General features: G+C 37.5%; 1 protein-coding gene across 2 annotated transcripts in view; it reads left to right on the top strand.

Annotated features, from left to right (window-relative positions):
- RALA (RAS like proto-oncogene A) overlaps positions 1 to 16,881 on the top strand; it is a 30,211-nt gene that overhangs the window by 8,067 nt on the left and 5,263 nt on the right. For both annotated transcript variants that reach the window (XM_066557317.1, XM_066557325.1), the window contains exons 2-4: positions 11,181 to 11,335; positions 12,146 to 12,354; positions 15,764 to 15,938. In XM_066557317.1, coding sequence (XP_066413414.1) covers positions 11,222 to 11,335; positions 12,146 to 12,354; positions 15,764 to 15,938 — 498 coding nt within the window. In that variant the 5' untranslated portion in view covers positions 11,181 to 11,221. The remainder of the gene's footprint in view (positions 1 to 11,180; positions 11,336 to 12,145; positions 12,355 to 15,763; positions 15,939 to 16,881) is intronic.

The following is a 16,881-nucleotide window of genomic DNA, read 5'->3' as shown; positions in this document are numbered from 1 at the left end:
AATGCCCTCTGTTTCTAGCCAGTGCAAATTTAATGCCCATAATATGTGAAATAGCCATGAAAGTCTATCGTGTATCGTGATTGGCAAGCATATATTGAACTAAAAGACAATTCATTGCCCAACTGGGTCCTTTGGGTCTATTAGATTAACTGTATCAATTTATCAAATCGTATATCTAAGAATTTTAGGATAAATGGCATCTAAAAATGGGGAGAGATCCACCTTACAGTGTTTCAGCTTTATGTGTATTGTATTACTGTGCAATATCAGATCTATAACCACTTGTGTTCTTGAATCACCTATTCAAAAGGTTTTTGTGTATTTGCAAACCAATCTCATTCAGTGAGTTGTGCCTATGAAATCATTTTTCTCTGAATAAAACAGAAAAATTATGATTTTAGGAGGAGAAATTTGTACTGCATAGGATATAAACAGGAGATATTATTGGAACAAAATACGGCTGCAAAAGTAATGCTCTTGCAATAATACTACAAAAAAACCCCAACTTGTGCATTTCTAATTAGATGGTAAAACAGATGGCAAAGTCATAAAATGAATGAAGTAACTTATTTTGCTAAGTCAGATTTCACTGAAGAAATTTGCTGCAGCTGCATGGTTCCTTAGAGGAATAAAAGGAAAATTTTGAAGTGCAAAATCCAACATGCTCATATTTCATTAGGTTCCATTTGGCTGGTGTATTGGTGCAGTCTGCCTGTGGGAGAGAGAATGCTTGCCTGTATTTGTGAAGAGGAGACAGAACTTGGTAGTACCTGCTTCTTGGTGTCTCTCGTTAATGCCCTGCATTCAGTCCTGTGCGCTTGTACTATTTGTGCTGTGGCCTTTGATGTAAACGTGCTTGTGCCTGCTGGAGCACTCGTTTTCTGCATCCTTCATTATTAGAAGCTGTTTTATTAGCCTGAGATGTGAAAGATAATGTATTGCAGTATTCCTACTCAGTTTTTGCTGAAACTTCATTCACCTAGGCACCGACTTATGGAAGAAGGCAGTGCCTGCCTTGAAAATGCATTATTTGAAAGCTTAGACTTTTTCTTTGTCAAGAATTTCATAGGAGTGTTACTCAAACAAGGCTCCTGTGTTTGTTCTGTCTGTACTAATACTTGAAAGAATTTAAGGGTGTTCATGTGAGTTTTCACCATAGTACTGTTATGACTGGCTAACAAGGAAAAGTAGTTGTTTGAGCAGGATAAATTCCCTGAGCTATCAGCATCAGAACTTTTCTTGGTGTGACAAGAGAAGCCTGCAAAACAACAAGGCTGCTTCTACCAGATGAAGGCCTAACCTATAGAAGGGATGCTGTCTGCATCCCTTCTATAGATTCCGTAAGATTGTTGGGTGCAGTCTGCCATGAGCCTAATGACTATTTTGCTTTGCAGATACCATTTGTTTCTAGATTTCTCTGTCAAGAGTTAGCTTTCCTGCCTGTAGAGCAGTGAAACTGTCTGGGTGCAGTTTTATGCTTAGTCAATATGGATCTTGATTGTCATTCATTCTGGCTGTAAAAATGACCATGCAAATATATGCTGTTTCTAGAAAATGCACATCTGACATTCTGAACTTCTAAAGGAAGACTAGGGTTTTTAACAGTTAAAAAGATACATGGGTTAGAGGAAAACCTATTTTTTCAAGAATGTCTTGGGAAGCTACCTTCAGACATTTCTTAAAGAATTTACTTCATCAAGCCAAGTCAACATTTAAATCTTCCTAAAATTTCTATAGTCTATATCAAAGTGTAAATGTACAGGGGCAAAAAGGACACACTAATGTGATTGAGATTGCTTTTGAAATACGATTGACCAAAAACCCCTGAATTTTTGATACTAAATATGCTGTGGACAAGTTTTGAATGCAGTGCTCTTGAACTGCTTTTAGAAGTGCACTGCTGAAGCTCATGCTGCAAGCTCTCAAGCTCTGGCATAGTGCCTTCAAGGAAACTCCATTCTTGTTGCTTTCTAGAACAGCTGGAAGCAGCAGCCCTGTGCAAGTGTCAGCGAAGCCTAGCTTATCATTAATCAAAAGTTAGCTTCCAGATGTGCTTTCTTGTACTTGAAACATAGGATAAAAATGGCTGTATCTTGTATATCTTAGGTGACACTAACTTAAATGTTTCCTTGAAATGTTTCACTGAGTTCTTATTGGAAAAGCACTAGTTAAGAACCTGAGCTGTTGATTCTGCATTACTAAAATTCATCCTTGTAGGTTCTATGTTGACTCTTAGATTTTGGAGGGGATGGGGGTTGGGAAGAGTGTCTTTGTTCTATATCAAATGCATCTCCCATGAATGTAACTTGACTTTTGATTATAGATAACTGATGTGGGAGGCTCTTCCACAGATGTCCCTCTCATCTGTTTCAGCCTTTCATGGTAAAAAATCAGCTGTAGTACCTTAGTACCTGTTTGTCTGCCTTCCCTCTGAATCCATACAAGTCTGTGGATAGCTTTGACAGGCTAGTGGTCTGTAGTTGTAATTGTTCATTATTCTGTTGTGTCTGCTGCGGCTGTTAATTCTTTCCTCATGGTGTATAATCTTAAAACAATACAAAACAAATGCCTTCTGTTAATATGCTAGATTACAGATCTTCATGTTTATAAATTGAATATGGAAGAAGACATGACCCCTTACCCTTTGGTTTAAAGCACTTCAGCACTGTCAGCCTCAGAAAGCTAAGTGCCCTCAATTATTACAATAGACTGTGAGAGGGCACCAGCCACGTACTGAACTTGTAGAAGCAGGCACAGTATTCTAGACTCTTATGTAAATGTGTATATTATCAAAATTATTTCACAGTGTAACTTTAGTCTGTTGAACTATGAAAGCAACCTTTAACCTCGTGTTAACCTTGGTGGTGGGCTTGAGTTTGCTGCTCTTCCTACTCATCTTTGGATCAGTCCAGATATGTGGATATGACAGTCTGGTCAGAGAGAGAGAAAGCTAAATAAGCTTTCCCATGAATTGGTCTGGGAAGCTTTAGGGACCTGGAGAGAAAGAATGATAATCAAATGATAAACAATCTGCAGGTGGTGTTTTTAACAAGTTGTTTTACTCATAAAGAGGGTGTCTTCTTAATTAGCCAATCATGTGACATGTGTTGATTAAATGACCAATCAGGTCCACCTGTGGCAAACCAGTGTATGAAAGAGGAGGTCTGAATAAATGCGGGGCTTCTAGCCTCTTAGCTTTCTGATCTGAATCTCTGTCATCTATTCCTGATTTGGTGGTGACACAGATAAGCTTATCATTGCAAGTATCTAGAATTCTTCCCAGTGTTTTGTGATAGCCATCACATAACTTGAAAAAAGTGAGATATCTTTAACAGGTGCTGGGCTATGGTTGAGGAGCCCTAGAACACTTGCATTGTTTTGCCACAGTGTTTATAGGCTGGAAGTGTCATAGTTTTGCTCTCCCTCTGCTCAGCTATGTATTGTTCTGGGCTGTCTTTGGTACCAGAAGACTTGATTAGGTAACGTATCTGTTCAAAAAACAGTATAGATTAGTTTTCGTCTAGAGCAATTTCTTAAGTGCTTTGTCACCTAATAGTTGCACCAGTGCTATTGGGAGAAAGGACGTGGGAATATCAGACAGAGTGTTGGAGGTTCAGTTTGTATCAGCGTTGCAGGTACACACACTTGGGCTCAAGGGCTGTATGTTTTGTCAGCTGTTTATGTGGACAGTGATGTAACTGCTTCGTTTTCTTTTCAGTACACTACAGGGTTTGAAATCTTAAGACTTTCATTTTGTTCTAGACTGTTTCTGTTGTTCAGTTTGTCAGGGTTTTCATGTGCTGCTCCATGTGGGTTTCAAGAAATTTTCTTATGAAAGTACTTCCCCAGAAGTCATCTTGCAGGAAGCTGAAGAGGCCTTTTAGTAAGAAAATGCTGAAATGATTACTTAAAGCATAAGAAGTACCTATCTGTTCTCACTTCAGAAAGTGCAGTCTAGTTCATGGCCATGCCCAGAAGTTGGCACTAAGGCCCTGTGGAGCCTCTGGGAGACTCTTGGAAGTCTGTGAACTTGTTTCTTGTGTTTTAGTGACTTCTTGTTGGAGAAATTGCAATTCTTCTGATGACGTCTTAGGACTCTAAAGCTATGGGCATGTGGGAACTAGTATTCTTTATAACAACACAATGGAATTTATGGGATGGATGGGCCTCTGTTACTGGGTGAAGAGCTCACTGGTTGACTTTTCCAGTTTAAGTGCCTGGGTATGGTTATGATTTGAAGTACTTGTCTCAAGGAGCTGGGAAATTCGGGCCTTTTGCCTGAGGAAATTTGCTTCTGCTGAGAGATAGAACTGAAGTCAGTCTTCTACCCTTTACTTTCGTTAGTTTATGTGTAGTCAGTCACCATAGTAAATATGTTCTGTGGGGGTGGGAGGCATAAGCACCTGCTAAGGTGTGCCCTAGAAAGCTTTGGAAAGAAGGATTCTTATGAAACCTTGAATGCAGTTTAGGTGCTTGTTAAACTCATGGGAAGCTTCAAATCTTAATTCCTAGTTCAATGTGTTTATGTCAAAGGATTATTTTCAAGACATAGGGAAATACTTGCTGTGAAAGTTTCTAACTTGTTATGAGGCTGAGTTTCAGGAGGCCTGTTTCGTTATCTAATGAGATTACTCATTACTAAGATAGGTTTGAACATTTGCATTCCTTCTTCTCTTTCTCTAGTCTACTACTTAAAGTTTGTAGTGATTATTTAACATTTGAAATACTTGTTTTACCTGAATAAAATACTGATATTACTTTGTGCAGAGTTTGGATATTCTGCATTGAAACTGTAATAAAACACCATCAGACTTGATGACACAACAATAATGCTGATCTAACTTTTAAAACTTCCTTATTCTCTAGTTCTTAAAGCAGCTGGTATCATGTTCCATCTGTGTCCTCACATATCCTATCAATCTCTGGGTCATGGAGTGTTTCTGCTGATCTGGTTTGAATGTTGTAATTGGAACCAGATGCTGGGAGGGTTAGATTCTGCTTGCCTGGAGTTGCTTCCCTCCTTTTCCAGGAATGCTTTTGCTGCAGAAATATCTGAATCATTTGTGAGGAGTCTTCCAGATATTTGGCACTTAGTATGCTAGTGCTATTTTCAAACAATGCATTCTCAAGTATACTTTTGCTCTTATTAACCAAACTGAAACTATGGGACTCAATAAACAATTAAGTAACTGATTGAATTTGTGATATTTTCACAACAGATAAGATTATATTGCTTCATGGTCCTTGGATGTGAAATATGTTGCCACTTTTCAAAATTCTTGTTCCTGTGCTTTTTCTTAGAAAATTGAATTTGGAACTTGTAGGTCACATAAGGCAACAGAGTTTTGATACACTTCAGGAAATTACAAAACTTTGGAGAATTTTTTAGCTCACTTTAGCAAATAATTACCATAGATTTTCACTTCAGTGAAATAAGTTGTGGATTGTGTTTCTAGAGGTGATAAACACTAAGTGTAAAGTGCAGAGTTGTGCAGGCATTAATTTCTTCAAGTAAAAAAAGTAAAAAAAGTTATTTGTTTAGAGCAATATGAGTTTCCACTGTAAAATTTTCTTTAATTATTCAGTAAGTAATTGATAATTTTTGCCTCTCTGGAAGTATTTTGGTCAAAGCATATTAAGTAGTTCTTAATATTGTGCAGGCAGCTCACATACTGCAGTTAAATTATTCCTGTTCCTTCAAATGTATCAAGTTCTAGCTCTGTTGAACAGAGTAAAGGCGGGTGCAATAATGTATCAGCTAGCAGTTGTAATTGATGCTTATTATATAAAGCAGTCTTCAGGGAAGAAACTTACTCATCTTAAAAGTGAGTGGGTAAAGAGGTTAATATGACAGACTTTCAAATCTTTATGTAATCTTCTCTTAAAGGAAAGGAAATGAACTAGGATTTAGTTTTGATGTATTAGTTTTATGTAGGCTATAAAGTTGACAATAAATTGTTTTGCAATTGATGAAAGGCACCAGTATCTCCACTTATTAACTAGAACCAACTATGCTAACTGTACCAGCTATCTGTAAATACAAGCTATGTTTAACTAGACCCCTTCAAACAAATGTCTGCAGCAAATCAAAGTCCGCCTGTTAAGGACAACTGCATATTCACAAGGCCTGCATTCAGCTTTATGCATAGTAGTGAAGAAGATGCCAGCTGAACTTGTGCCTGTAATGATGCGACTTTGGTGTAATGCTTTTCTTTTCCTGGTCTGTTCTCATTTACATTGCATTTACAAGACTCCAAGGAATTAAAATGAAGGGAATAGCTTCTAGACTTCTTTTGGTCACCTTGTCTAAGACAATGAGATTGATCATATGCTCTGTTCTTTGTTAGCTTTTGGCCTCTTGGCCAGTTTTGGGTACATTTTGACAGAGATGTAGGTATCTTGGATATGATTGTTTCTGTACATTTCTTCAGTATTTGGTGCTGGCTAAATATGGGGAATTCTGTACCCTGTGATCCACAGTGAAGGAAAGAAAGCAATCTAAATTGGTTGTCTTTTGGCCTTTTTGGATGGTATGCAGCTGTTCTGTTGGCCACTTTTTTGCTCTCCTTTAGTGTATGAACCTTGGGATTATTGTACTGGGGAGGGATGTAGAGGACAAATGGAATGGATATTAAGGAAACATGCTTTGATTGGTTTGGAGCAAGTTATTCTGTAAGAAAAAGCCAACTGAAGAATAGGACAGCTTAAGAAGAATCATCTCAGTTGAGTAAGGGATAAAACACATAAGATTTTTTTGCCCATAAGTATATTTTTATCTCCATTTATTTGGCTGAAATAGTAAATAGGAGGACAAAATAAAGACTAATAAAGAGAGACCAAGGATTCCTGCTTTTTGGTTTTTTTCTTTCCTAACTTGTATTTGCAAAATTTTCTCCCTGAAAATATTGTCCCTGGAGATCAAAACTGCTTTTTGACCTGGCACCTGATTATCTCTCTTACTCTTCTGGAGCTGGAGGTAACCATCTGTGTTTGAAGACTTTATGCAGAAGTTAACACAATACTGTGTCTAAGTTGCGTTACACTATCCAGTTGGCTCGTCTAGTGGGTGGAGCTGCATGTTGTGTTTAAATCCATGGGGGACTAAAGGTAACATTGTAATTTTTGTGCAGAGGACCTGTGCAGGCTGTAATGTATAAAAGTTTCCGAGAAGTATTGATACAGGTAGAAGCCAATCACTCAAGACAAGCAGCAGCTTTACAACTTCAGGTGGAAGTTCCTTGATGACCTTAATAATGTAAAAATAACTTTAAAAGTTATTTTGCTACCTACTCTTATTTCCTACGATCAGATTTCTGGACTGTTGGACAAGACACTGTCTTGTCCAATATCACTGATGCTAACATGAACTATAGTTCCTACTCCTGCAGTTCTTAGTTAATCTAATTGCTTGCTAGCCTGACTCAAAAAAAAAAAAAAAATCCTAGCTCCAATTGGAAAACTGTCATTAAATGGAGCACAGAATCATGGGTGTGTTTATCTGCAAGCAGGCAATAAAACAGCTGTAGGAGCTTTGAGAACTGCTTACTTTGTCTGAGCAGTCAGAGATTCATTTGTTTGTGTCTTTATCTGCTCAAATATGTTGGAAAAGGGCAGCTTCCTAGGAGTTTATCTGCAGTAGAGGTGAGGACTGATCCATAGCATGGTGGTTAGACAATGTTCTTGCCCTTCTGAATGAAGACACTGCAATACATTGCTGAGCCAGTTAAGCTTTTGCTTCCATTCCAACTTATTGAATCACATGAAGAACTGTTTAAGAATAAACTTTTGTATATGTTACCATCTGAATTGATGTGCTGAGATTTCCAATGGGTGTGGTAAAAAGCTGACTTGTATAAATGGATAATGTAGCTGTTGACAACACTGTGCTTGGCTCTTTGTGAACATCTTTCTTCTGTAGGTGACGTAGGATTTGACTGTAGGATAATCCTGTGTTTATCTTCTGACCTGCAAGTAATTTTGCACTTATTAAGCAAAATTAAGCAATGCCATGGTATGCTTCTTTGAGCTTCATACAGCAGGGTTCTTGCCATAGTCTCTGTCTGTTTTATCGTAATTATAAAGTAGGACAGTTCGGTAACTAGATATGACCCAAATTGAAACTTCTTATAAAAATAAGTCAGGCTACATAAATTACAGGCAGAAAGTCTTTGCATGAAACTTTATCTCAGGTGCTTTACTGTTAAAATTGGAATCTAGGTTCTTCTTTGTTTTTCAAAGCACACTGAAACAGGTAGAATTGTGCCAATAGCTTAGAACTTATCCGTTTCAAGGTCTTTCTTCTCTCTGGCACAATATTTGCTCTGAAGCAGTCTCTTCAGATTAAGTGTTGTTTGCACAGTATCATATTGTATTGTACTTGCATTGCTTGTAACTTATTTCTCTCTCTTTCCACATTGTCTACTACTCAACAGACCTAAGTTTTTGCCAGCATTATATCTTTATTGGCTTGTGAAGAACTTGGAAGTAAACTGACATCCTTGAGCCACTCTCCTACTCCAAAAGGTGGCATAGTTTTTATGACAAGCTTATCTTGAAGATTTCAAGTCTGTGGTAGTGTGAAGTTTTCCTATTTTCAGTATCTTAATGGAATGTCGTTTACTGACAATTATTTGTCAGGATCAAATTGGAAATGGAAATGTTTTGGGTTTTTTATGGGTCAGCTATTGCAGAGAGTACAAAAAGTGGTAACTTGTTTGTCACACTGGGACACTACTTGTTAAATTGTAAGTGGAAGTAAAATATGAATTTTCACATTGCTCAATCTACTTAAAGACTGGAGATTAATTTGCACCAAAATTACAGTGAAATATTGCTACTGTGCATTTAAATTTTTTTCAGACTGTAGTATTGTTAGCCCAAACTCACCCGAGTGAGGTCCTGCTGGGTTCATTTGGAGTACTTACAGAAGAATAGTCTATTTTCATGCTTAGTAAGCTTAGAGTAGGTCACATCCAGGTGGATATTGTAATTTAGCATTTGCAAACTGAGCCGTTGTCAGTTGATAGTGGAATTCAGATGAATTTTCTTTCTTACTTGTCTGACATACATACTGAGAAGCATGATTTTCAGGACGTGTTACTCCTTTTAAGAGAAAAGTGCACAAAGAAAAACAATGTAGTAGGTTGAAAGCGTGACTTGGAACTGTTTATTTATATATGTTCTTGTACTCCCTCTTGAGTAAAAAGAAAGAAATGGTTCTTTTTAAGCCAAAACAAGAAATGTTTGCTGTTTTCCATCTCCTTTTAAAAAGAACTTGTACCATGATACTAGTTGTATTTCTCTGCTATATCTCTGTACTGAGTATAGCACCTTACTTATGCTTATTTTGCTTAGATAATCTTTCCAGGGAAAATAATTTGACTTACTTTTCAGTTGCATTTTCAGAATTCTTTGACAGTAGAATGGGTAGCTGTGCTGATGTGATCTCAAGAGTTTTCCATATAGTTTGGATTTAGCTTGGTAGGCAGATTAGTCCCACTGCTTGCTCACTCCCCCTGCCACTGGTGGGAGGGGGGAGAGAATTGAAAGGGTAAAAGAAAGAAAACTTGTGGGTTGAAATAATGATAACTTAGTAAATATCTTTTAAAAAGGAAAACAAACCCAAGAAAAGTTATTAAAAGAAAATTTGCTTACTGCTAGCTGACCAACGCCCAGCAGTTCCTGAGCAATGGCAGTGTTGACAAACTTCAAACCTCTCTGACAACTTTTATTGCTAGGCTGTGGCATGGTGATATCCCTTTGGTGGTCCAGCCGTAGCTCTCCTAGCTGCTTGCTCATCCCCAGCCTGCTTGTTGGCATGGCAGTGTGAGAACCTTGATGGTGTGTATTTATTTTACTTCCATGAAGGATTGGCTTCATCTCCGATGAAGCTTTAGTCATGGTGCTTTTATACTACCTGCATCACTGCTAACAGAGCCTTAGTGCATGGCCTCAAATAAGGTTTTTGATACAAGTTTGAAGAAAGTTGTTGTGCTTCACATTCTGATTTTTTAGGCTGCACAGAAGGGTAATTCATTATGCAGTAGGATGTCATTTTAGTGTGACGTTATCAAATAATCATGATGGCTAAAGGTAACAAGGTAATCATGATAAGTTACTATGCTGCATTATTATCTGGTAGTTATATAACTGAGCCATGTGAATGTGCTGTTTTTGAGTTTTTAATTAAAATATGAAAATTACATTTGGTTTTCCATTGCTACCATAAATCTTCCTTGTATTTATATATGTAATCTAGGTGTCATTGTCTCTTTTGGAGTTCAGACCTTGTTTTGACCTGAAGTCTGTGGATGAGAGCACATTCTGTCACTGTAGGGGGACTTCCTTGTGTTTTAAGAACTGTGCAAGCATTCACAAATACAGTTTTATTACTATTGAGATAGGTAGAGAATGAAACAAAAGTGTGGGGAAAATAGAGATCCACTAAAACTATAGCACGCATGATTTTTTTTAAAGTTAATGGAGTTGCTACTTTTTGTGCTTGTGGTATTCTCATACATTAAACTATGTGAATTAGCTGCCATAGAGCCCCTTGGTGTTGGTGAGATGCAGAGATTTGTGTTTAAACAAGCAGTCACAGGACTGAGACAACTACTCCAAATTTACCAAATAATTACATTTGTAGGCAAGTTGAATCTTTCCACTCTGTCTAAACTAGATTGTTATTTTGGTTTCTGACTTACTGAAACTGGGTATTTTTAGATCTTAAGTTTGCTTGCTTTTCCTGTAAAAGTACTCTAGCTTGCTGCTGTATGTTAGTGCTTGCCATTTAAACTGGAAATCCCTTCAAAAGTCAGTTTCCTTCCCCTCCAGCTGTCATATCATGTTTTCTTATATGGTGTTGATTCACTGTGGCTTCCTTTTTCAATTCTTATAGTAAACTATCAAGAATTCTTGACACCTACTGTACCACTAAAAGAAAATACTACATACTAAAATGCTGCTTCCAAATGGTAAACGATTTCTTTGCTTAATTAAAAAAAAAAAGAGATGAGCTCAATATAACTTGTGGAATGGTTTCCAGTGAAAGAGCAGGTAGCTTTCACTAAAGCAGAACTGAAATTAAGTCATGAAATATGTAGGAATTTGAAAAAAATCCATTTTATCAGTTCATGTGGGAGAAGAAAAAGAAAACTAACAAAGAAATATTTTTCTTCTAGATTTTTCCATTTGGTACCTGTGAATTTTCTGCAATCCAAAGATGGCAGCAAATAAACCTAAAGGACAGAATTCGTTGGCTTTGCACAAAGTCATCATGGTGGGAAGTGGTGGTGTAGGAAAATCTGCTTTAACACTACAGTTTATGTATGATGAGGTAAGAGTCTGTCATAGAAATTATCTCAGGAGCTACCTGCTACATAGTGTTGTTTAAGTTACATTTGTAGAATTATTTTCTGAAAGGGTCTAAATGTAAGTGATGTGGTATGAAATTCAGCAGTTAAGTGTGACAAAAACATGTTTTGAGATTACTGATTTGCTCTCTAAAGGTACCTGTGAAGGTAAAATTTGGCATTTTTCAGACTTCTCACCTGTTAGATACTCTGTCATATTATTGGAATATTTTTGCATTGATCACTAGAGTTAGAACTTGGTTATTATAGCTCAAAGCTTCTTCACTTAGTTGAGTTGCATGACACCTGAAACAGCCAGTTTCTTCCATGTTTTTTGTGCTGGTGTTGAGGACAGGAAAGAAAATCAGTTTCTCTTTTCCTTTTTTTCCAGTGGAAGTCATCCCTTTTTGTTAAAAGTCAGAAACTAAGCATTCAGTGTACTTAAAAAGTAGATACTAAATTTATCTAAAGTCAAGATTACCTGATTTCATAATAGAACGCAGATAGATGTTGTGCTTGAACCAGAAGAAGTTTGGGCCATGCAAACACTGATGTTTTGAAATTACCTCTACATTTCCTTGTAATGGCTGAGGAAAGCAAAAACCTAAAAACTGTTTGGGCTGATGAAGAGTCTGCTTTAACTATGAGTTGCTTGAGTACTTCACAGGCCTAAATGCACAATGCTTAGTTATTAGTCACAGTTCTCGTTTCATGTTTGCTATATCCAGATGCATAAACAGAAGCAAGTTTCTTATACAGGTATGATTTTACATCATGAAGGGGTTTTTTTCTAGTTTGTTGAAGACTATGAGCCCACCAAAGCAGATAGCTACAGGAAAAAGGTGGTTCTGGATGGGGAAGAAGTCCAAATTGATATATTGGATACAGCAGGGCAGGAGGACTATGCTGCAATTAGAGACAACTACTTCCGAAGTGGAGAAGGTTTTCTTTGCGTCTTCTCTATTACAGAGCTGGAATCCTTTGCAGCAACTGCAGACTTCAGGTAAGTTACAAGGCAAGATAATCACTCTAATTACACTGAGATGATTGAAAGTGATTTTTTTGTGTATGTGTTTTGTAATTTCCTTTTGGTGGTCCAGACTGGATTGCAGCTCTTACTGTTGTCACATAATGTTTTGAACAGATGCCTAGCCAGGCCTTTGCTATCTGTAGAACTTTAGATGTCTTAGCTGCTGTGTTTTGGAATACCAGAAAGGCTATTGCCACAGAACAGACACACAGCAACATTCAGAAGATAGCTGCTTCACCATGGTCTCAACCACAGACTGCATCATATTAAAACTCTTATGGTAGTTATAGAATATTATACGGGGAGGAGTATATTGCAGGTGTTTAATTCCAGTTGAGAGAGAAAACATTTCAATAACTCATTACTGTATTTTTAAAAAAGACAAAAGATAATAGAAAACAGTTTTACCAGTTCAAAGTGTAGTGAAATAGGAAATATTTAAAATAAAATTAAGGAAATAAATATAAAAAGGAGTTATCTGCATCCCATTGAAATTAGTCTTCTTGGAGATGCTCTCACAGTGCAAGTTAGATGCTCTAACTTAATTAGCATTAAGTAGCAGCATATGTTTAATATTTAAGGGAGGAGGAAGAGGTATGGAGAGGGGAGAAAGTAAATTTTTCATCTTCTGTTGTTTTTAATTTGTGTTTCTATATATCTCTATTTCTATATTTTGAGAGAGCGAAGAGCAGGTCTTTTTTGTTTGCAGGCTAATGCTGAGTACTGTCAGTCATGGAGGACAGTTTAGTACAGTTCAGTTCCCCTAGAGTGCAAAATAACATATTCAACTGTGTTTAAATCATGACAATGCTTCAAAGTATATAATCTTTGGCCTTAGAAAATGACAATACTGCAATGACAATAGTTTTAAATACTTGAAAACTTGTTTGTTAAAATTTGGGCTTGCTTTCAGTAGAATTGTTCTGGCTCTCATAATGTGGATTTTTTTAAAGTTCTCAATTTCAAACTGGCACATCATTAATTAGATGTTTCTTGTCTAGCCTTCAGAAGGGGCTCAAAGGACAATATGAATATCATCATCTGAATTGCTGTTAGGTTAACTTTTTACATTTTTGTAAAAATGTAAAAGTTTGTTTGGCATCTGTGGTGGTCTATCCCAGGTACCCACCAAAGCCCCTCTATATCTTCCATGCTCAGCTGGACAGGGAAGAGAAAATACAATGAAAGGCTGATGAGTTTAGGACAGGAAGAGTTCAGCCATCACAGGTAAAACAGACACTGCTTGGGGAAAGGAATTGAATTTATTGCCAATCAAAATCAGAGCAGAAGAATGAGAAGAAAACTAGCCTTAAAACTAGCCTTAAAAATGCCTTCCACTCCACCCCTCCCTCCTTGCTGGGCTCTATCTTCTCCTTCCCAGTGGTGCAGAGAGACAGGAAATGGAGGTTACAATCAGTCCATCACACATTGTTCCTGCGGTTTCATCTTCCACAGGGAGAGGAGTCCTTCTCTTGCTCCAGTGGGGAGTCTCTCCCATGGGAGACAATTCTCTATCAACTTTTCCACTGTGAGTCCTTCCCACAAGCTGCAGCTCATTAACTACTCTAGCATGGGTGGTTTTCTATGGGCTGCAGTACTTCAGGAACAGACTGCTCAGTATAGGTCCCCCACAATTCCTGCCTGTAAACCTACTTTAGCATGGATCCCTCTCTCCAGGGCCCCAAAGATCCTTGCCAGGAACATACCCCAGCATGGATGTCCTCCATGGACTGCAGAGGAATCCCACCTCTGATGCCTGGAGCACTTCCTCCCCCTTCTCACTGAGCTTAGTATCTATGTAGCTGTTCCTCTCACATATTCTCACTCCTTTCCTCTCTGAGTACAATTGTATCTGTGCAGTATTACTTTTAAATAAGTTACTACAAGAGGTGTTACTACCTACCATTGGCTTGGTCTTGGCCAGCAGTGGGTCTCTCCCAGAGCCAGCTGGCATTGGCTCTGCCAGTAATGGACATTGGGGAAGCTTCCGGCAGCTTCTCACAGAAGCCACATCTGTAGACCCACCACTAACAAAACCTTGTCACGCTAACCCAGTATAGCATTGTCTGGATAACTAGTGTTGGAAGATACTAGTTTTTACCAGAAGTCTTATTTACACAGGTACTGCCATGATGCACTGAGTTTTCATCTGGTCACCTTCCTGATCCCCTGGCTATTCAAACTACTTTTGGATAGCTGCAGACTCTGTTTAAACATTTGCACTGGTATTTGTGTGGAAGGGGAGAAATGTTGCTTTTTAATTATACCTTATACCAAATGTGGTGTCACAGTCTGCCTCAAGTGCACAGTTAAAAAAAAATTATGGACTATCTACAGTTTCTCAGCTATGTGAGTAGGCTTCCTGCACAAGACTGGATGCTATTCAGAGCCTTTTGTAATGTGGGCATCCTGCTGTATACCAAATCAAGGCCCATTAGAATATTGATTACTTAACTGTCTTCAACTTCTCTCCCTTCAACTTTAAATTTGGTTTCACCTCAGCCATCAAAAGATATTTATTTCTCTGTGCTTTTTGTCAGTCTTTCAGGAATTGCTCTGTGATAAAGGGCTACATTTCACAACTAACTTTATACTCCTTTTTTCATAGACAAAATACAGAATGTTCTTCTGAGACAACTCTTCTTCCTGATAGTATTAATGCATTTTCAATTAGAAGAAAACTTTCATTATTTTTTTAAGTGTTGAAGACTTGAGTACCAAACTATTTGTGGTATTGAGTTTTATTTATAGTTTTAAACTTGTCATCTTAGCAGTTAAAAAGGTAGCAGGTTCTGTCCTTAAAAATCTGATGTATATACAGTTGTGTCTGTACACAGGTACGTGTACAGACATACCTGTATATATTCAAATTAAGATCTCTGGAGAAATTGAATATAATTGACTTGAGAAAGATTCCTGAAAGTCAGAGATTTTCTCTTGATGTGCTATGGTCCATTTCATCAGCTTTAAAATGACACATTTTGTTAGGAAAGAATCAGCTGTTAATCTGAAGCTTGGATAGCTTAAAAATGACCATCAAAAACAGTAACGTAATGGTAGATGCTTGCAAATAACACTGTTCATGGAAATTAATTATTAATATAAATTATCACCTAAACCAGTCCTGTTCTATTTTTTTCATTTTTTACTGACTCAACTGCTTCCTTCCTCAAGGACTAGCTGTCTGTCTCTGTCTTCATTCTGTAAAATGTCATAATGAGGTTTAAGACTTTCCTGTTATATAAACTACATAATAGGAATAAGTGGCTTTTCACTGTAAGATGTGAAAGTATTTAGTCTGAGTTCTTCTTTATGTGTTCTAAGAATGGTACTCTATGCAAAGCTTAATTTTTTTTCCTTTTTTTTTTTTCTTCTTCTCCAGGGAGCAAATCTTAAGAGTAAAAGAAGATGAGAATGTTCCTTTTTTGCTAGTTGGTAATAAATCAGATTTGGAAGATAAAAGGCAAGTTTCTGTAGAGGAAGCAAAAAACAGAGCTGATCAGTGGAATGTTAATTATGTGGAAACTTCTGCAAAAACACGAGCTAATGTTGACAAGGTAATAACTGGCCTCTTAAACAATCTGTTCATCAGTTTTTATTTTATCCTTCTTTTTCATGGATCATACTCCTTATGTTCTTAATTTTAGCAATAATTTTGTGGAATTTTAATCAAATACTTCTCTTCCTTAGCTTGCCAGGAGTGCATGACTAGGTGACTCCTTGTAGAACAGTGAAAATGTTAGGCGTAACACATTTATCCCATTCTAAACTGCAAGGAATCATTATTATCCAAGACATATAAGACATTATAAAATTTTCTTGGGTCAGCTCTTTTGGCCCAGACTTCATACTGCATTTTCTGTAACTAGAGGAGAGTCTGCTTCTGAACAGTGAAGAATACTTCCTGATCCTCATTATAAAAGCTAATAAGGGGGAGGGATTTGAGCCTTCCCCTACCCTCATTTAACCATCTGCCTCTTTGTATGTTGTTTTGATGAAGACTGGATGAACCCAAAAAGCCATGAAAAGCCCAAAAATGCCTCATGAGTTTTCAGAGATAAAACCTGGTTCAGAACCTCATAAGTTAAAGAGAATACTTTTCTCCAAGAAAAGAAAATCCTGCTTAGTTGCAAGTGCTTCAGCAAGAATGCAAGGTCTTGCAATTCAGAATAACTGTCAGCCTTGCAGACTGTAAGAGTCACAGTTGTGTGGCAAAAGAAATAAGTAGGTTTAATGCAATGTGCCAGCCTTTCAGAGCTGTTGACAAAGTTGATCCCCCCTTGAATCACAGGTTTGTGCTGGAAGGAACCTTAAAGATCATCTAGTTCCAACTGCCCTGCCATGGGCAGGGATACCAACCATTTGATCGGGTTACTGAAGGCCCCATCCAACCAGGCCTTGAACAATTCCAGAGTTAGGGCATCCACAACTTCTCTGGGCAACCCTTTCCAGTGCCTCACTGCCCTCACAGTAAAGAATTTTTTTACAATTAATCATTTA

The sequence above is a fragment of the Molothrus aeneus genome, chromosome 1 (genome assembly GCF_037042795.1).
Source record: "Molothrus aeneus isolate 106 chromosome 1, BPBGC_Maene_1.0, whole genome shotgun sequence".
NCBI classification, from domain to species: domain Eukaryota; kingdom Metazoa; phylum Chordata; class Aves; order Passeriformes; family Icteridae; genus Molothrus; species Molothrus aeneus.
This window is presented reverse-complemented; position numbering and strand designations above follow the sequence as displayed.